The 21,044-nt window shown below is 42.5% G+C and overlaps 1 protein-coding gene across 8 annotated transcripts in view; it reads right to left on the reverse strand.

The window, feature by feature from the left end:
• Positions 1–21,044, reverse strand: part of ESRRB (estrogen related receptor beta) — a 186,750-nt gene that overhangs the window by 58,147 nt on the left and 107,559 nt on the right. For 7 of the 8 annotated variants that reach the window (XM_053980341.1, XM_053980342.1, XM_053980340.1 and 4 more), the window contains 2 exons: positions 10,953–11,362; positions 1,965–2,081 (listed from right to left, as the gene is read on the reverse strand). In XM_053980341.1, the coding sequence (XP_053836316.1) occupies positions 1,965–2,081; positions 10,953–11,362 (527 nt within the window). Of the gene's footprint in view, positions 1–1,964; positions 2,082–10,952; positions 11,363–11,555; positions 11,669–13,702; positions 13,812–21,044 lie in introns of those variants that run through there. The other variant, XM_053980337.1, reaches the window with a different exon arrangement.

The raw sequence follows: 21,044 nt of genomic DNA on the forward strand, positions 1-21,044 counted from the left end.
GCACAGGACCCCTCTTTGCAGATTGCTAGGGTAGTCTCCTCTGCTCTTCTTGATATTATCATGTGGTCTTGTATCCCATTGCTATCAATAAATATTTATGCTGTATTTTCCACAGCTTTAAATATTATGGGCAGGATCATAGATACACTAACATCAATAGCAAACCACTCTTCCCCAGTGAACTTTAATGATGCCTGATCAATCCCTATACGAATAACTAAATACACTTCAGCACAAAAGCAGGCATAGAGTCAAATTTCAGTTTGCTATGAGTAGTATCCCACAGGGTTTGGGAGTTCAGGCACAGCATGGTGTGAGTGAATTTACACTGCTTTCCAGACTAACTCTGGTCTGGAAGGAGGTTAACAGTTTTCACAGAACTTGGAGGCTAAGACATAAAACCCTTCACGGGGACCCTGCTCCTGAACAGTGCTGAACTCCCAGAACTGGAAGCAGAGATGCCCTGACCACACAGCCAGCACACCAGCACTGGCTCCTGTGACTGTTCCCCCAGCTGCCAGCTCCAAGAGGCTCAACTGCTCAGAAGCAGGACAGCACAGACACTGGCAGCCAGCAAGCCTGAACCTGTGCTGCTGCCCTGCAGAATGCCTGGAGCCAGTACAGGTGTTTAAGGTTGTTCTGTGGGGATTCATATGAATAGGCTACAGTGCATTAACAACCTGCACTCCCACTAAAGCCAGTGTTACCAGTGTGTATTTGCTTTAGTGGGGAATAGGATACATCCCCTCCCTGAACTACCAACATGAAGAGAAGCAGGTTTCCAGTGATCTCTAACTACAAAGTAGGTGCCTCCCTCTCAGTAGGAGATCAAGATCTACCACCTCTACACCTAGGTCAGGAAGGGCTGAACTGCAGAAGCTTGCATCTCCTCCACGTGGTAACTAGTATGCTCTATAAGAAAGATATTTAACCTCAGAAACTACACATCCATCAAAGAACAAAATGGGTTTAATGTCTAATCTACATTCTTAACAACACTGGCTACCAGCAACCTGCCTCTCAAAAAATGAAGAGAGCTCTAGTGAGAAGCAATATATACTCAATTGACATTGTACAATTTATTACCAGCTGCTGTGATGTTATGACCTGGAAGAAAGTTGAATGCTGGCATCTTGGACTCGTGCATAACCACAGCCAGCGGCTGTTTCTTGTGGTTAAGCTGAGAGGACCTCGCTCTGCTGGCATAGCAATGCAGTAGGCTATGTACAGTGCTGCTCCTTCCTTCCCCTCCTCCCCTCACTGCCTTTCCCAGAGGGACCCAAGGGAAACAAACCTTTAAAGTCAATCCATAAGAATATGTTTAATTGCCACTGAATTCCCTGTGGTTCCTCTTGAATGGACAAGGATTGAAAAGGGGGGTGTGAGAGGAAAAACAGCACAGGAGAGAAGCTGAACAGTGCTCAAAGAGCGCTGAACAGATCAATAGGCTGAGCAAAACACAGACTGAGTATGCAGGGCAGGGGACCCACAGCTCCCAGACAAACCTATGCTATCAACCATCTTCAGAAAGTCTCCTGAGTGGTAATACAGGCAGACTTTCATTGCACACTGTGCCACAGCTCTGCATTAACTCCATCCTTCCCTTATGAAGAGCTGCCAACCTAGTAATGATCACAAAAGAGCCTCTCCTCCTCAACGCAAAAAATTACTAGAGTGCAAGAAGAGAAACACCCTCCAGCCCAGGGTTCCTTTGGGAAAGAGTCTGGCACCACCAGCTTCCAGTTATTTAATAACTGAGTATGATAGCACTGACTAGAACCACTCTCCTCTCTGGACTGCCCTCTTGGTCACTGCCCATCTTGACTCTCTTACAAAGCCTGTAGAAAGATACATTCAGAAACACAAAGAGGGCAAGCATGTAGTTAGCCTGGGAGATTCTGCAAAGTCTGGAATCCCAGGCACTGTCGGGACAGAGAAAAATTTTCATTCTGACTCTGTCTTACCTTCTTTTAGCATCCCCACTTTGAGGCATTTCATGAAGCGACAGGCCTGACAGGACTTGCGCCTCCGTTTCGTGATCTCACACTCATTGGTGGCCGGGCAGCTGTATTCAATATTCCCTGTAAGCAAACACAGAGATGGTCACCCAGGAATCATGTTCTCCCCATGGATCCAGGGACAGGCTGCAGTGCCCAGACATTTCCACCACCATCAGTCTGTAAATGTTGCATGTTTGCTCATTCACTTACACACATATCCTCGGAGACTGTACCCTGCTGACCTAGCCAAGGGGATGGCTGCAGTGCTGGGCTTTCAGGCACGTGTCCTCCAAGCATGTCATCATCCCTTGTGCTGCACCCCTTGAAACCTGGCCTGTTCCCTGAAGTCCAGGGATGAGAGTGGGAGCAGTTTAGACATTACTAGAATTTCCTTTGCTGCCAGTCTTGCTCCATGTCTGTGGGATGGATGTCACCTGCCCAAGTTTCTTGTCCTGCTTGGGCAACCAGGGAGCTCAGAGACAGCATTTCCTCCTTTGCTTCCTCCTGCCAGCTGGCATACTACAGGTAGCAGGGAAGCAATAGGTCTGCATTGAGAAAGGTGGGTAGCATGTCCTGAAAAATTAACATGGGTTCTCTGTGCAAATCTTTACATTTTTACTTTATTAGTCCTTGTGCACCTGCTCTCATCCTCTGCACAGGATTCTTTCCCTCTTCCCACTTTCCTCATTCCCTTTTATTTATGATCACCCCTCAACACTGCCTATAAGGCAAAACGAGAAAGAAGCACCCCAAATTTATGTCTAATCACATCACATTTTATTATAAGCCAAGAATATAACCAAAACATGGATGCAAGGGTCTGATGAAAAGATGTGAGTGGAATTATGCTGGATCCCAGTGTAAGGCAACAATTATTTAGTACTAGAAGACAACAAACAGAAATGGCTGTCTCAATCCTGCCATTCACTTTGAGCTGATGTTTCTGAAGAGGGCTGTGCAATGTTTGCCATAGAGCTGGACTGGAAATCTAAACTTGGCACTGATGCATTGACAACGACTACATTTAAGGCAGTCTAGTTACTGGTAAATCAGGCAGCACTGAAAAAGGTACCTAAGCTCTACATCAGTGGAACAGTGGAAAAGCTGGTTTAATGATTTAGAGTAGGAAACTGAGGTTTGATATTTCAATAAGACCTGTAGGGAGAAGTGTAGGTAAGAGCTGAGAGAACACACAGTATGGACTTTGTATAGCATCAGATTAGAAGTATAGTTTACGGTAATGGATTTTTGTGTTTTGTGCAAGACCATTCCCTCCTCTAAATAAAGATCAACAATCTGATACGTATCAATCTCTGGGGGCAGTAAATAGATCTCGGGGTTCACTAAGCTACTGGAAAGCCCCCTGGATTTCTGAGTGGAAAAACAGAGCACAGAATCAAAAGAAAGAAAGCACCATTTGATTTATCTCATTATTCTTGGCCCATGCTGAGTGAAACCCCAGGAGCACACAACCCCCAAAGCCTAAAGGTGGTCAGCCAACTAGCTATAAACATTCCTCCTCCTGCTTCTTGTTTTGTTGTAAAACTTGCAACTTCCCCCTAAGCTTGAGCCCAGCCACCCCATTCCTCTCACCACTGCTCATCTGCCCCTAAATGCAGTTTGTCAGCAAGAGCAGAGTGTGCTGCACAAGTTGCTTCCATTCAGGCTGTATTTCGTCATTGTGCAGCATCTGAATTTCAATAGCCAGCCATGTATCAATATTCTCAGAGAGCTGGAAATTGAGATTCAAGTTAGATCTCAAGGTAATAAACCAATTCCTGTTGTAGACGCAGAGCTCCAGCACATTACAGACCCATGAGTATGGTGGCCTTGATCTCATGATCAGATACTTGCTGTGCCCCACACAGGAAGGAACAGAGCAGGAGCAAACCTGGGGAAAAACTCAGACACAGTCTCACTTTGGGAGGTTTTGCCTTTGTTTGAATGCCAACCTTTCTCACCAAAGACAGGATCAGAGCTCTGGAGGGATGCTAGATTTCATGTTTTGTGCTCCAAAAGCCAAAAATTTGCCCCTTAACACAGGGATACTACAGTAAGGGCACCTAGCCTTTATAGCAGTGGGAGACAGTAACAGCTCTCATCTGGAAGCTCAAGATCCCTCCACAGTGTCAAGCAGATCCCCAAGCTTCCTCATGTCTCTACTCGCTGGATCCTTTGACAAGCATAGTACTGGAAAGAGTCTACAAATCCTACATCACAACTAAATGGGAGAGTGTCAGAGATGTGAAGGTACTAGTTACCATATACACACTCTACGTGCAGCTCGAAGAAGCAGCTCTCAAACACACGTCTGTACTGGGATCATGATTGCTAAAGGAGCCTCAGAGGAGGCTAAGCACTGGGAGTTTTATATCAGGCCCAAAAAGATGCTGTGGACTGCAGAGATTGAGAGCCACAGTTGGGGGTAATGCCTGCCATTACTGCAGAAAGCAGGAGCATCACTAGGGAAGGCGCAATCATCATTACCCAAGCAGAACTTGACCAGAAAAAAACTGTCATTTCCAAAAGTTTACCAGAGTTCTCGGATTTTTTTTTTTTTTTTGTGTGTGTCTCATTTCTTTTATGGGTCCTGGGGCTGGCTGCCAGCACAGTGAGTTGCTCACAGCTCCCTGTAATTTCTGTAAGTGCCCTGTGATAAAGTGATGAGATTAACTCATCGAAATTCCAACAGCCTCCCAGTGGCTGGCAGTCACACCACCAGCCCAGCTGCCAGCACAGGGGCCTCAGAGAGAGCTTTCCTTCACTGCAGCAGCTGGGGATGCTGCAAAGTCCTGCAGAAGAGTGTCAGCACACAAAGGTGCACACAGACATGGACAACTCTGTATGCAACAACAAAATGCGAGTCAAGTCTCTGTGTGTCATGAACTGTAGATTATATGCCCCAGAAGGAAGGGGCAAAAAAGGGGATAATTCAATAGACAAGGCTTTGCTTTGAGCTGCTGCTTATTAGAGAGATTTCCTTTACTTAGAAAATATTTACATTTGATCTGAAAAAAATGGTAGAGCCTCACCGGTGCCATGGCACAAGATTTACCTTAAAAATGGCTTCAAAAATCAACTGGTAGGTGAACAGATCAGAGTTTGGATTTCTTCTAAGCCTTCATATATCACCTTGGAGGTCAAATCACTTCCCTGCCATGTCCTAGTTTGCTCATCTGCAAAATGAAATGAACACCAAACCTACCTTCTGGAGAGATCGCGAGTCTTTATTCATTAAGGTGTAACTGTACTTCAAAGCCCTTAGATGAGAGATGCTACAAACAGCAAAGGACTATTAAAGTGATAGATCATGCTTTTTTATGCTGGAGAACTGCAAAATTACCCTATTTTCTGCAAAATTAGACCTCTGACTGTTAAACAATTTGGAACATAATTTCTAGTGCACATATGACAGGAGCACCTGAAAATTGTACATCAAAACTTGGTCATTCAAGAGACCCTATATTCACCCTACCTCTCTGGAACAGATGGACTGGGAAGACAAGAATGCCTCCCTGAGCTTGGGGAGCACAGAAAAATCCCACCCATGTCCTGCTTAAATTAGGGATAGGGTCCTCAGGGGAACAGAACTTGAAATCAGTACAGTATTGGGGACACAAGCTACTCTCTGCTTACTAATTCTACCTCTCTAGAAAGCCTTTCTGCAAGGAAACTCAGGAAAGACTAGATAGAAATAGCCAAGAAAGTCCTTAAATAATTTTCCGCTTCTGATTGCTAAAAAAGCCCCTCTTTCTTTTTCTTGTTTCTTCTTCATTGCTATTTACTTCAATTAGTCCTTCTAGCTGAGGCCCTCAAGCCCTAGTGTGAGGAGAGGTACTTTGTGAAAATCAGAGGAAAGTCTCTCAGTGATCTGCATGAGATAAGAAGGGTTATTTTCTAAGCCTCAGCTTTCAAAGAAAAGGATTCAAATGATGCTACAAGGAAAGTGGGATACATACAGGTGTAACACCTGCAGTGTTTGCCTCCCCAGGGTGGCACACCTGGCTCCTGCTCACTAAAGAAGGCTTAGACATTTCACAAAACCTCACTCAAATCAGCCTCCTGCTTGCACAAGCATGCAGGATAGGGGTTCTGGGGCTCCCTATTGGCAGCAAATTTGTCTATAGGGTTTCAGACACAGAAATATTTTACAAAACTTCCACAGAAAATATCCTTCTGCACAGAGCTTGCTGTACAGATGTACTGAGGCAAACAGAAAACACTAGATTAATAGAGCTGAGGTTGCACTCAAGATGGTTTTTTAAATTCAAGTGTTAGATCTGTGAATAGTAAGCGGCAGTCAAGCACTAGATAATGAAATGCTACACTTTCCCTGGGTAAGCTTTAAAGTTTTTGGAAAACTGTGAACTCCCACCTGAAAAGTAGCAGGCACATTTCTGAGGAGGACAGAAGGATAGGACAGTGCCCAGCTGACGTGGCTGCTACTGTAGGGACACAAAACCTCCTTGGTGCGTGGGGATTGTAATGCTCCTCTTCCTAGGAGCCACTTCAAGCACCACAACAACCAGAAAGCCCTAGAAGACTTTGTTACAGGCTTTTTATAAATCCCTACAAGTCTTCTGAGCTGCATTATCCACCTTTTAAGCCCCTTATTGGTGTAAAGGCATCCCAACACAGCAGTTCTGTTGCTACACTCGCTGAGTTTGAAGCTTGCAAGACTCAAGCTGGAAATCCACAGACACAGGCACTTTGCCTAAGACACAACTTTCCTGTCCAGAAGATGATGGTAAATGTGTCTCTTTTCTCTAAATCTCCAATGTTTTGCTGAGCTTTGAGCTTTTATTTTATAATAATGGGTCATTTTAGAAATAGTCTTTATTTTCACCATTTGAAGATGAAAAATAGATGTATTCAATATACATGAGTATACTGAGTAATAAAGGACTCGTATCGTTACACAGTACTGTTATTAGTTAATATTCAAAGAAGGCAAAACTACTTACTAGTTATAACAATTACTGAACTAAAGAGAATGACAGTTTATTTGACTGATATAAAATGCTCTACCTACTGAGCAAACTATTAAGAGAAGGAATAGACTTTGACTGGGAATTTCTATCCTGTAATCAATCCAATATTTGCCTTTGTCTAAATTTGGATGAAAGGATTAGTTAGGATTTCCATGGAACAGAAATTTAAAAAGCTTTTATTTATAAACATCCCAAACTATCTTTTATATAACAGACACATCCCTTTACATTCAGCTAATATGAAATCTTTTGTTTCAAATCAGACCTCTCTTGAGCACCAATAGCAGCACACTTAAACATATCTGAAATTCAGATCCTCTCCTATCTGCACTAGATTGCACATTCCACAATATTCACAGTCAGGTAAGGTAAATGCAAACTGCTACTAGAATATATTCCTATGAAACAGTACAATGATAGAGAAACAGGATTAAAATTTTGTCAGACAGCCTAGCTGACTGGAAATGCTTCAGGTCAGTTTAGGATTTCTGACTGCTTCAAAGCATGGGAAGTACAGTCCTGGGGTTCAAAATATCATGTGCAGAGAGAAAGACCTGCAGCCCAGGGGTGTGTTCTCTCATGTCACTTCAAGTTTTCACTTTTCTGTCTCAAGCACTGCAAAGTAGAAATGATACACAGGTTTCCAGGCCTTGATCCTTGGGCAATGTAACACAACATAAGAAAGGACAGAGGTGTGACAATCCTCCATAATCTGTGGGACAGGTTAAGGGTTTGTTGGGTGAGCCTGTCTTCCTGCCCTAGCTCAGGAAAACCAAATACTCCATTTCAGCTAGAAGGGAATCAGTGGTTTGGATTTTCCTGCCTTCTTTTTTTTTTTCCTATCATCAAATTTTTTCTTGAGGAAATCTGACTTGATAAAAATGATACTTTTCTTTGGAAAAATCCTACTGACAGAAAAATCCCACACAGCAATATTAGCAACCTCAGAGATAATCAGCCATGTCTATGCTGGCTCTCAGTCTATCTTCTCCCCATGATTTGAAAAGCAGCAGCTCTTGTGTTGTCCATGACAACCTGGCCTCACCTGGCCAAGTGAAAGTGAGCTGCAAAAAAGTCATCATTCTTAAAGAAAGTCTGCAGCCTAGATGTCCCTTCTTCCTGCTGCTGCTAGAGCAGCAGAGGGAGTCAAAAGGCCATTGAAAGATACTCTTGCCTCAAGATATGCAGGTTTTATGTGAGTTAATGCAGCTTATAAAACCCTAATAGGCATGGGGTAATTTGTAGCAGGGTAGGGGGGTGATACTAGTTGGAAGTGGGACTTCATGTGAAGCTCTGCTTCATGATCAGGGGTATCTAGATAGGGCTGCAGTAGTTTAGTAACTCAGCACAGATTTAGACCCATTTTATGACAGCATGCACATGTAAGGCCAGCAGAGTAAGTACTGTCATAGTCTTCATTAGTTTTTCACCTGTCAATACTCAAGCACAGAGAAGTGAAGTGGCTTGTCCAAGACCACAAAAGCCTGATGATGAATTTACCTACTTCATCTCTTGAGCATCTGGGAAATCCTGGGGTCATTGCTCCATCTCAGTGCTCAAACCATTGAGTCAATGCCACTCCCACATACTGAATCATGGCAAGATTTTGGTATTAGGATACCAGGAAAGCAGTTATACAACGTACACATCTGCATGCTTTCTGCAAAGCCTACATCGCTTAGGCAGCCTAGATGCAGGTGTTTTCATGTTATCTCTTAGATGCTTAAAACAGCTACTGAATATAATAGAGTTGGAGGATAAACACCTTTTGGAAGTGCTTTTGCCACTCGCCTTCTCTTTTATATGATCTTTAAATCCTTTTCCCCTGCACACCCGGGGCTATACTTGGATATCACGCCCATAGCAGCAGAGCCCTGGGAACAGTGCATTTTCTTGACTCAGCCAAACTCTACAGACCTATTTGCTGCCTGCTTCCCTGGGCTCAGCCTTCAGCTCCATAGCTGAAATTGCTCACCCTCAGGCACAGCACACTTGACTCTCACATTCTAAGGAATAAAAGCATTTTGGTACCTCAGTTGCCAGCCCAAGCTGATGACAGGGTGAGAGAAATTTCCACTTATTCCTTTCCCCCCCATCTGTCACATGTTAACAGGCAATCAATTAGGGAACCACAGGGAGAAAGAATACGGCTCTGCTAGGGAAAGGAAGATGGAGGGAAGCATTCTCCTCTCTTGGGATTCAGTCACCTGGCTGATACAGGCTCCATGTTCTGTTACCATGCATAATTTTCTTCTGATTCTCTCTGAAAACTCAAAATTTCCTATGTCTCTTTCTCCTTCTCAAGATCTTTTTTACTCTGCCACAGAGATCCTCCAGTATCACTTCCATGAAGGGTTAATTATTTGGTCTTTTCCTGTATTAGGAGACACCAGGACTTTGCTTCAGAGTGCTACCCTGTCCCTGCTTTAGCACCTGAATGTGCCTAAAAGAAACATTAGGAAGTGTCCAAGGGCTGGAGAAGGGATGGAGTCAGTGCTGACAGAAATGCAAGTAGAAGTTCACATTCAATCACAGAGATTCAGCAATGACAAATCACAGAAACCCTGCCAGTGAACAGGCCAATGCCCTAGAGATGGCCATGGCATAATAAATAAGGAAGTATCAGTGGGGCAGAGAAATTATTTCCACAGCTGAATTTCCACATTAAGGAGAGATATCTGAAATCTATGAAAACAAGATAGATATAGTGACTTTTGTGGAGACCTGGGATAAACTGCACCCTGTACTGTTCAAGAGTTGAACATCTCCAGCAACAGAGTGTAATCAGATCCATTCAATTAACAAAGTGAGTGGTCTCTCCACATGTGCATTTCTTTCATTTCACAGGCGGCAAGGAAGTATTGATGTGGTGGACTAACCCCAGCCAACAGCCAAGTACATGCACAGCTGCCTGCTAACTGTAGACCTGCCTTCAGTCAGCATTACATATTTGGGCAAGCCCAATACAATTCCCACTGGCAGATGCATGATCCTGTCCTTTTTCCAGTTAGTGGAGGAAATAAAGGGAGTATCTGTATGTCCAGGCATGTTCGCTCACACGGGGCATGTGTGTATAAGTATACCCAAGCATCCACAGATATTGGAAGTTGTTTGGATGCACTCCTACTTTTGATTATATTGTAGCTGCACATGTGCACATCTGCAAGCACTTTTGGCAGTCAGGACACAGCCATACTCCTCATACGTGAATTGTACATGAAGGAGCAAACACACTGTAATTCATCTACACGTCCGTGCATTGTGGTTTTCAAAATCTCCTGAGGAATTGCTCATCCTTAGTGAGGCTGACAAAAACTTCATCTTCTTCAGTGCCTGTTTTTTTTATCTTCAATGAATCTGCATCTTAATGAAAAAGGCTGGTGAAACTGGAAAAGGAGAAAAAGACTGACTATCACATAAGTTCTCTGTCCAGATTTGTGCTGAGGTTTGTATGGAATTCATTGCTACTTAGCAGGACTGGTAGGACAGTAGAATTTCTCTACTCTTGTAATGCTGGAACTTTCACCTCAAGGTGCAGATATGTCTACATAAATTTCATCTCTTGGCAGAAGCATTCAAATGCTTAAAACACCATTAGAAGGCAAAGAATTTCCTTTTCAGGCCTTACTCCACTAGCTGCCACATTCTCATAGTATCAGTGCCACTAGCAGAGGCAGGTAGATCCTCTAGTCCAGATACCCAAATATGGTAGCCATCAGACATGGAACTTGGGAAAGGTTCCTACCATCACATAGCCCAACTCCATGTCCATGTTGATTTGGAAGGACCAGAACTGAGCAGGAGGAGAGAGGAAGCATATAAAAGGATGGAGAGTTAGGTGCATTACATTCATTCTCCCTTTCCCCTTTTTATATGACATCAAAGTTTCAGCAATGTCTGGGGCCATGTCCCTTTATTTCTATGGAGTGAATGCCTCCGTTTGCATTCCTTCCCACCATACCTTGAATAGTCCTCTTGAAGAAGGCTTTACATGCCTCACAGGAAGCCACGCCGTAGTGGTACCCAGAAGCAATGTCCCCACAGACCAGGCACAGCCGTTTGGGGATTGCATTGAGCATGTACTCGCACTTGGTGGGTGAGTCCTCCATGATGGCGCTGGCACAGTCATCGTAACGCTTACGGCAGGACCCGCCGCCAATCCCCGTGCCATTGAACATGGGTGGCGAGTCTAGGCCATTGGGGTGGCCACCCATGGCGATGCCGTAGCCACCGCTAGCGTCGGAGGAGCCGCTTGGGCTGTGGTGGCTGATGGCGTCGATGCCAGAGGATGGGCTGGAGGGCTCGGTCTTGATGAAGGACCCACAGCTGGAGGAGAGGTGCCGCTCCTCCGTGGCCATTCTGCCAAGCAGCCTGCAGGGAGAGAGCAAAGGCACTCAGCAACCACCTGGCCAAACCCGGTTCCAGGTTTAGTCAAAGAGAGCCCTCCTTTTGCCACCTCAGTCCAACTCCAGTTAGCTCGAGCAGTTCAACCCCATGCACGCTCTTCTTGAGGAATATCGGTACAATTGACTAAGACCAGCCCACCTGCTCCCCACAGACTCACACTAAAGACAAAGCTCTTCATGTAGATCATAATTTCAGGCTGTTCACAGGCTGCAGTGCTGGGAAGGGGCATGAGCGCATGAGAGGCACAATCTACCCAGAGCACCATCTACCCTGAGACAACGGAAAGAAAGAAGTTTGCCGGTGGCAGACCAGGTGTAAAAGTATCTTAAAATGCAGGCCAACCTAGTGGGAAGAAATGATGATGTCCAACTCCAGTTCAGAAGGCTGAATGATTTCTTTATTATAACTGTGCTATAATACATTAATATACTATTTAAAGGAAGATACTAAAACTACATACGTACTTTTTCTAACTACCATATCTAACTAACGCACAACTCGTGACCCTCTCGCAAGAGTCCAGACACAGGTGGATTTGACTGGCCATCAGGCTCAAACAATTCTCACCAGAATCCAATCTAGCAATCACCCCAGGTAAACAATTCTCCAAACACATTCCACATGGGAAAAACAAGGAGCAGAAATAGAAATTGTTTTCTCTTTCTTTCTCTCTGTGCACCTCTATGAAAAATCCTGAGAGAGAGAAAAATGTGCTTGCCACATAAAAGGTGTTTGGTTAATAGAGAATGGGCTGACCTAGCTTTATGCAAAAGGTTCAGTAGCATATTCTGCAGAAAGGACCTGCTCAGATTGGATTTTCATTTTTTCATTTGTAATACAGAAGTCGTTGATTAATTTTCAAGTTTGACTCCTTCTCTCACCCCACCTCACCCTTTACCCTGCCCTGCTGCACTATCATCACTAAAAGAGGAGCTTAAAAACAGAAGGAAAAATCATCTGATCAAAAGTTTTTTCTGTCTCAATCTTAAATCTTAATTTTTCTTCTATTTACTAGTATTGAGCTTTTGCATGGACACACAAATTCCCACTTCTTAAAGAGGGGTTATATTCTAAAGTTTATGGAAAGAACTTCAGCATTTCAGCTCAGGAAAGAACTTTTCAAGCCCTTTGTATTTATTTTAAGTCACAGATAGTCTTATTCCTTATAAGGGTGTTCAGCCTTTTTTTGGAAGACTGCTAAATTTTATGATATTTACAGCAATGAATTTCAGGCATTACTTGTGTGGAGTATGAACAAATCCCAGTTTTATTTGTCTATAATATATTTGCAGCCTGTCAGGCTCCCTGAACATCTCCTGACTCTCCTTCTCAGGAAATGTAGTTTTGCCATGTTCTCCTCATTCAGCTTTTCATGATCTATATGATTGCTCTCCATGCAGAATTTTTTTGCAGATCTCTTATCTGCTTCATCATCCATCTCTGAACTTCCTCTAGTCTGGCTATTTCTGTTCAGTCCAGAACAGAGTTCAATGAGCCAGCTCCTCAGCAGCATGAAACTGGCACTGCTCCATCACTTCTCCAGCTGAAGGTCTGGACAGTAGTCAAGGCAAAGGCACGCCATCAATTACCTAGTGATGTTACAATATTTTCAATGTTATTTTCAGTCTACATATTATGTAACTCCTTGCACTGTTTGCTTTTTCCCCCTCTTTAAATGAAAACATAAATTGTTACCATTTCTTCAACAAATAGTATCAGGAAGTTACTTACTGCAACACTCGATCTTATTCCTGAGTTGCCACAGTAAATTTAGAATCCATTAAGATGTATGAAAAATCAAATTAATCCTTCTGGCGTGCAATGTTTTGCAATAGTCAACAGTGTATTTCATCTGCTACTATGATGTGCAGTCCACACACCCAGCTTTATTAGGATCCTCTGGAGCTCTTCACTCTTCCTTGGTAATTTGATTTCATATGCAGTCTCATTGTTCACCCAATTCCCAGATCGTTAACACATGGATCAAACACCACAATACTGATCTTTGTGGGTAATGCATGTTAACCTTTATCATGCTAAAAATTGACTTCTCTTTCTTTTCTGAGTAGGGTCTTTGACACCTTTTAATTGATAATAGTATTAACCTGAGAGGTTAAATTTTCCCTTCAGCAAGACTATTGTCAAAGGCTTTAAGAAATACTAAACATGCATTTTCCTGATGACATGGCAAAGAATTCTGACTGACTGGAGATGCTTGACTGTTCTTCTTGGAACCTCTGCTTGTTAAAAGTTACCACACCATGGTCATGTGAATAATTTCTATTTCAGTTTCAGCCTATTTACCTGGTATTTGCGGCAACTCCTTCTGCCAAGGGGTCAAATCCGTCAAGGGACAGGACAAAACATTCTGTGAATCAGCAAGGATGGAGTGCACACTTTTATGTATCACATCTGTGAGCCTGATGATAGGAATATTGATGTTTGATATGCAGCAAATTCACAGTCCTGCATCCTTATGATCTCATTTGACCTAAGTATCTCCTAATTTTCCCTTCTCTGTTTCATCCTCAAAGTTTGACCTCATCTCCTATCTCTGGGATCGATCAGCCAAGTTTGTTTTTTGGCAAGACTGTTGACCTTGAGAATATGGGCAGGCATCTCACGTTCCTCAGCTGCTTTGCCTGGTGTTACTTGAGAGGAATCCAGGGTTTGGGCCCTCTCAGAGGCAGTGTGATGAGTTGATAAATGCCCATGCTTTGCCCAGAGGGCCACAATGAACTAAAGGTCATGGAGCAGTTACAGAAATCGCTGCAGGTGCATCCTGCTCTATTCCCACAGGGCACCTAGACATATTGCAGATCTGGTGTAATGACAGCTGACCCTGTGAAGGAAGATGAAACTTTGCTAGCTGAGACTAGATCTTAGTATCTCACAGCAAAGCTGTGTGGGTTCTGGAACCCCTCCCTACCTGAGAAGTGCATCTGTAGTACAGAAATGAAGATCACTGGACACAGCAACATGAGATTAAGGTTAAAATGGAAGGCAACATAACCACAAAACACTGTTCTGCACTGTGGAGCTCCTCTGTAAGAGGACCTGGAGTTGTAATTTTCAAGGCAGACAGAGGAAAACACTATGAAACAGGAATGACAGGGAGATGAGCTGTACTGGCAGATTCCATCAATGGAGCCCAAATCCCAACTTCTGTTACTTAAATAGCCCAACATTCACAGATGACCTCAAGAGCACTTACTGAGGTATTTTCCTTCAGTGGAGAGAAAACAAAAAATAAAACCAAAAAATAAAAATAAAATAAATGAAAAAGAAAAAGAAAAAGAAAAAGAAAAAGAAAAAGAAAAAGAAAAAGAAAAAGAAAAAGAAAAAGAAAAAGAAAAAGAAAAAGAAAAAGAAAAAGAAAAAGAAAAAGAAAAAAAAAAGAAAAAGCCTGGGGAAATTGGGAGCCTTCTTCCCCAAGGCATGCAAACAATGAGTGTTTGATGGTGAATCAAGAAACAAGCCCCCTACATCCTTACAGCTGAGGACCCTCCTGTTCCCCCCAGCAGGCAGCAGTACATAGCAAGTTCTGGTTGGATGTGAATGCATGCTTGAGAGCTAAAGCCCTTAACACCAAGATAGATCAAAGATTACAGCTAAGGTGACTCCAGCCATTCCAGAGCATGTGCTTTTCTTTTCTGGCTTCTGACTTTCTGAAAGTCTCATGGAGATCCCGTGCTGATTTTTAAACAGTCAGAGTGTCCCCTGGCAATGAGATACAACATCTTGAACTTCAAGAAGAACAGCTAAATGTTACTTGCAAAGAGTTCAAAGTGATGAACAGCCATTTTGCTTGGCTCTAGTTACCTTAATAGGAATGTAAAAGGAGAGAGACTTGATCCAACCCTCCTCTGTGCTGGCACAGGAAACTCCGTTACTATTTCTGTGCCCATGTAACAGGCTTAGAGGTTCTAAACATTTCGTTCTTTTCACCTTTCCTCATCATAGGTCATTCCTTCTAATCCCTTTAGCATCTTTGTGGTCCTTCTCTGGATTTGTTCCAACTTCCCTGGGTCTCTGTTGCAGCAAGGTGCCCTGAACTGCACAGTGCAATGCTGCAGCACTACAGGGGAGAGTCACTCTGGAAAGCACACAGCCAGGAAGACATATGGACCAACTGAGCAGTAGCTTTGCAGACATCAGGTCGCACATCAGCTCACACAATTTGATAGTCTGTTTCATTGGGAACTCTCTGAACATAAGCTGCTTTGGCCACCATGCTCTGCACATGAAATTTGGATATTCTTGTTCCAAAGTAGATCCAGTATCATCTTTGAATCTTTGAACTACACAGTGCTAATAATCGCTTGTTTTATCAAAGCCCATTCACAACACTCATTTTTTCAGCCTAGCTCTTCTTTTCTCTAGGATGATTTTTTTTTTATCTTTTGGTTCTGTCAACTGTAAATTTGAGAGTGATCACTTTTACATTTCTTCCAGGTCACTAACGAGTATTTACAGTCAAAGCACTGTCCTTTTGGACATCATCTTTGCAGAAGGATAAAGAATATCTCTAACCCTTCTGTCTACACTCTGTCATTTAATCCATGATTCATTTCACAGGATTTGTATCAAAACCAATTTGATCTAATTTCCCTAATAAGATTTTCCACAGCTTTGTGTCAAAAGCCCATGCATGGTCCAGAGTCAGTCCATTCACTGCATTCCTTTTGCCCACTAATTATCTAATTGCATCAAGAAAGGTTATTGTCTGCTGTACTCCTGTTTCATAAACCCACTGCTGTTTATCACTAACACTGTTGTTAGCCTTTATGTGCTTGTAACTGCCCTCTGACAAGTGTGCTCTGACCTCAGTGATTCTGGATCTAAATACACAGATTTAGACCAAGTCAAGACCGTGCTTTAGGATTTTATCCATTAGTGTTCTCCCCTTTGGGCAGCAATGTTGGTTAATATTACAAGTTTCCTCAATTCTTCTCCAGCCTTTCATCTTTTGCTATTTCTCTGCAATGGCTGGTATTTAGCCATTAAGACTCATGAGTTTAATGATCTTTTGAGAACAACTGCAATCATAAGAGAGAGAAAGATTGCTAGATGGGGAGGAACAGAAAAGGACAGAAGACTAGAGTTGTAAAATTAAGGCAGCAGTGCCCCTGATTTTCATTCTTTTATACATCAAGGATTACAAGTTTGGTATTGATGCAGGTAAAGCTATTTTACTGCACATCCTTCTTGGTTATTTTTACCTGAAATAGTAGTTTGTAGCTACATTCAGCTCTTTACCCCACTTATGGATTTGGAAAGCACAATTATTCAGTAGTCGTTATGTGTAAGTGAGGAAAAAAAAGTCCACCACTCACACCTGCTTAGGAGGACAGCCAAAACACCCAGCTTTGTAGCAAAAGGTAACTTCCTTCCCCAGAGGAACTTTTTATCAGCTAAAGGCATACACAATTCAGTAACTTAATACCATCTGAGCATTCAAGTGCTCATGCAAACCTAAGTATTTGACCTCCTATATTCTCCAAGTACCACTCGCTATTCTAAAACTGGATCAAAAAAAGTTTAGTGACAACACTGCTGAGCTTCCTTAGTGGCTGAACTCTCATCTTCAACAGAAAATGCAAGGATAGATCAGTTCTATACTCCAGTTTCCTGAAGAAAGGTAAGGAATGGGCATACATTCTGCCATGTAGTCCAGTCCCTTCACCAGTATTTTCTGGATTAGTCATTAAGTCACCAACTCAGCATGTTGGAGATTTCCAACAGCAATACTGAAATTATTATTAAAATGGGTACTGAAATACAGCTGTAGAACTAGTATCTGCTTATGGACGGGAGAAAGAAAAAACACTCAGGCCCTCCTCAGGAAAAATCTTCCCTATTCTGGGCACAAGGAGAAACATAAAAGGTCAGAAATGGGCTTTTTTTGTGGGTGGCTCTCACACTGGATAAGGATTCCTGAGAGAATGAAATCTTGATTTTCTAAAGTTCCATAAACTGGAAAACCTGCAGGTAAGATGCCTGTAGAGCTTGTAACTTCCAGAAGCCATATGGCTGTACTTGTGGAACTGTACTGCAGTCCTGAAGTCCTCACAGTAGATTTAAGTTATACTGACAAAAGCCAAGAAATCTGCCAGTATAAAGCTGCTCACTTCAGGCACCAGCTTGTGACAAAAGCACACTTTGGATTGCACAGAAATTTTTTAACCAGTCATGAAAGATGAAAGTAGCTTTAATCTGCAGAAACACCAATGGTAAGAGAGCTAAAACATTCACTCTCTTCTCTGGTACAGACCTATTTCTGCTATCAGTATTTGTCAGTTCGGATGACACAAACCTACATTACATGCAATGCAATTAATGCAATGCACTACATGTAAATGGGATGTGCACATTATGGGCAACAGATTCTGTGTCTTTTGTGAGCCACACAAGAGAGCTTTGCAATCCACAGTGGACTGACGAACAATGTAGGTCAGCTTCTCAAACACTGGCTGCAACTCCAAGCCAAATTTTGTCAGGTGTATTTTTTTACATACAGAAGACAGAAATAATTAACGTTTTCCAAGTGTCAGGCTAGATGTGACAGCTGCAATAACAGCCAGTGTAATTTTAGGTCACTTATGCAAAGAGTTAATGTCATAGAGCTGAGCCACACCTGTTGGTCGACTTGTGTTTACCATGGACAGCTCACAGACACACTCCCATTCTTGGGTGTTCTGAGAACACCCACCAAAGTGCTAGGGAGGAAAGGGATCAGCACCCACACTAGTTTCTCACGCTCTTCTACTCCATATGGACTTCAAATGAGAGAGCCATCATTTAGAGACTATCTATGCTGACAGCTTTTCTCCAGTCCAAGAATAATGGGATCTGTCAATGTGCCACTTTACTCCTGTACAGTGGATAACTGTGGGCAACTCAGTTACATCAGGAATCTTTTTTGGGCTTATTCTATCATACAGGAACATATTCTATTCCCAGGACAAACTTAATTTCTCTCTGAGCATAAGCAAGAGCTTGGATAGTACCAGCACGATGGGCACAATCATAAATATAAACACAGCAGTGCATGCGCTTTACAGATTTTTTTGTTTCAATTGCAGTATTTTGCATTGCTGTAAAGGACAAGAGTCAGAACTCACCTCAATTTAACTATTTTTCTTTGGAGTGCAGATCTGATTTCTAAGAGTTTTGCCATGTTTCCTAGTGATGACTCCCTTTGGCTTGCATGGGTTATCCTCCTATTATGTGGAGTGTGGCAAACCCCAGACAGACAGTTTTCAAAGCATTTGTCCCTAATATGCCCCCCCGCCCCATCATTACTACATACTTGTCTTTGGACAAGCTAATGCTCACATTCTGGCTATTACACAAATAGTACTTGCTTGTCTAATGCTCAGTAGATATTTTATCCCTTTGACCCATTGCATAACCAGAGCCCAGTTACATATCAGTAGATCTTCTCTAGTCCAAGTTAGCTCATGCTGAAAAAAGCTGCCACAGCAAAATGTCTGGAGGCTGCTTAATAAATAAAAAAGGCTCTCGTGGGCAGAAGGCATTATGGATTTCCCACTAGCCTTCATCCCTCTCCTCATTACTGTAATTTCTCTTCACCCTTACGACAACAGTCTTTTTAGTAAATGGTAAAAAGTATTACGCAGATGAAGTGACAATTAATCTGGAGGTGTGACACATATTATCAGGTCACTCTCTTATTAACACACTGCCTTTTGAAGGTATCTTGCCCTCTGGTGTACTAAATGGCACTTTCTCCAGAAGTGCTTTAGCACTTGAGTTAATGCCTCTTGCTTATACTTACTGCTGATATCACAGCAAAACAAGGACAGGGTTGACTTGCTGTTCACTATTTATCCAAGTTCTACCACCACCCTTTCCCCCCAGTGTTATCATTCTGTGTTTCACATTTCCACTTACCCCAATATTTCTACATTCACAGCAGTTCAACGATTTTGCCTGCACACAGCAAAGCTGCAACTCGATCCCTGTTGAAATGCTCAGCTAGACCTTCATTTCTTCTTGAGTGTCTTTCCTTATACTCTGCCTATCTAGAGCACTTATAATCTGTATCTCTCTAAGCACCTTCAGTGTCCTTCAGACACTTGTGAATGAGATCCATACACAGGAGGCTCAGTAGAGCACATTTCAAACACTTATACTTCAGAATTTTGCTTCCACCTTCTCAGATGAGCAAGGAAAGGAGAACTTCTAGCACTGCCATTCATATCACACTTACTTTTGCATTGCAGCCTGATCCAACATCTCATTTCTCAGAGACCCTTGACTCAGTATCCTCTCAGCATTTCTGAGAGAAAACTGCCACCAGTACAAATTTGTCAGCCTGCACTTCCTCACTTTTCAAGATATTAATTGAAGACATCCCCCTTCAACCTTGCCTACAATTCATGGTGAACAGTGGCATGAAAAAAGAGAGACACAGAGGTATTGCTTAGTTTTGCTAAGTGTTTGAGGAAGGAGTTAGGATGGAAGATACATATCAAAGACATCACCCTAAAAACAAATATGCAAAGAGACTTAGTAATCGACATTTCTTTAGGAATACTAGCTTACTGAAAAGGAGGACTTTGGGTTCATCAAGATGAAATATGAACTTGAATGTTATTCAACCTGGATGCATTTAGTAGAAATTCTCTGGGTTTGAGCTGGTAATACTTTTTGGGAAGGTTTCTGTTTCTTACGCTTCAAACAACAGAGTTGTAGTGGGATTCTGCCTCTTTCTCCCACCCTGGCCAAGACAGTCCAGACAGATTAGATGGGCTTTGCCTAGATTCCACCTGTAGCTCTGAGAGAAATCTATTACTAAGTGCCTCATCATCAGAATATTGCTCAAAACCTGACAGATCTTGAAAAACTAACTGAAATTAGTTCCACATAAATTACAGCATGGGAAATAACAAAGGGAAATTAGTACTTTTTAATTTGATTTTTTTTTAACCCTGACTCTCCAGAAAGGATTTCTAAGATGATACAGTGGCAAAGCAAGGTGACTGTGAGTAACTTTAGACCAGGCTCCTTTTCTGCTAACAAATACCACAGGTGTAAGAAGAATAGGTCACATATGGAAACAGTGATTTCCTTCTGCATACCTTACACTGCTGTAACATACAGGATTATCCTTAGCTACCTATTTAGAATAACCTCATGGTTCAGTTTTGCTGAGTCTCTAAACTCCCACCTTTGGTAAGTATTTAGCAGATCTCTTAGCACACTGCATATATTAAGTAGGCAGCTGTATCTGACCCAAATTCCAGCTTCTAACACCTGTAACTTATTGTAAATCCGTTTCATTCATCCATCTTGCTGGCTGTCCCCATTTCCTTTGACTGACAAAGCAGCTTCCCATCCACTCAAGTCCAACTCTACCTGAGGCCTCACGTTCTTACTTGCCTGAACCAAGAGATGGATCAACAAACTGCTCACTAGACAGAAAATGTATAGTAGAATAAACACATTGTTTTCCCCAATACTCTGCAAAACTTGCAAGCTTCTTAACCTCAGTTTCTCTTTCTCATCCATTCTTTAACATCCCTGCTAATGGCTAAGCAGAAGCTAACACACAGACAGAGCAAAGCAGACAGACAGGCAGTCAGATACCAGCAAAGAAGCTATACAGCTGCTTCTACAC

This window comes from Vidua macroura, chromosome 6 (genome assembly GCF_024509145.1).
Source record: "Vidua macroura isolate BioBank_ID:100142 chromosome 6, ASM2450914v1, whole genome shotgun sequence".
Taxonomy (NCBI): domain Eukaryota; kingdom Metazoa; phylum Chordata; class Aves; order Passeriformes; family Viduidae; genus Vidua; species Vidua macroura.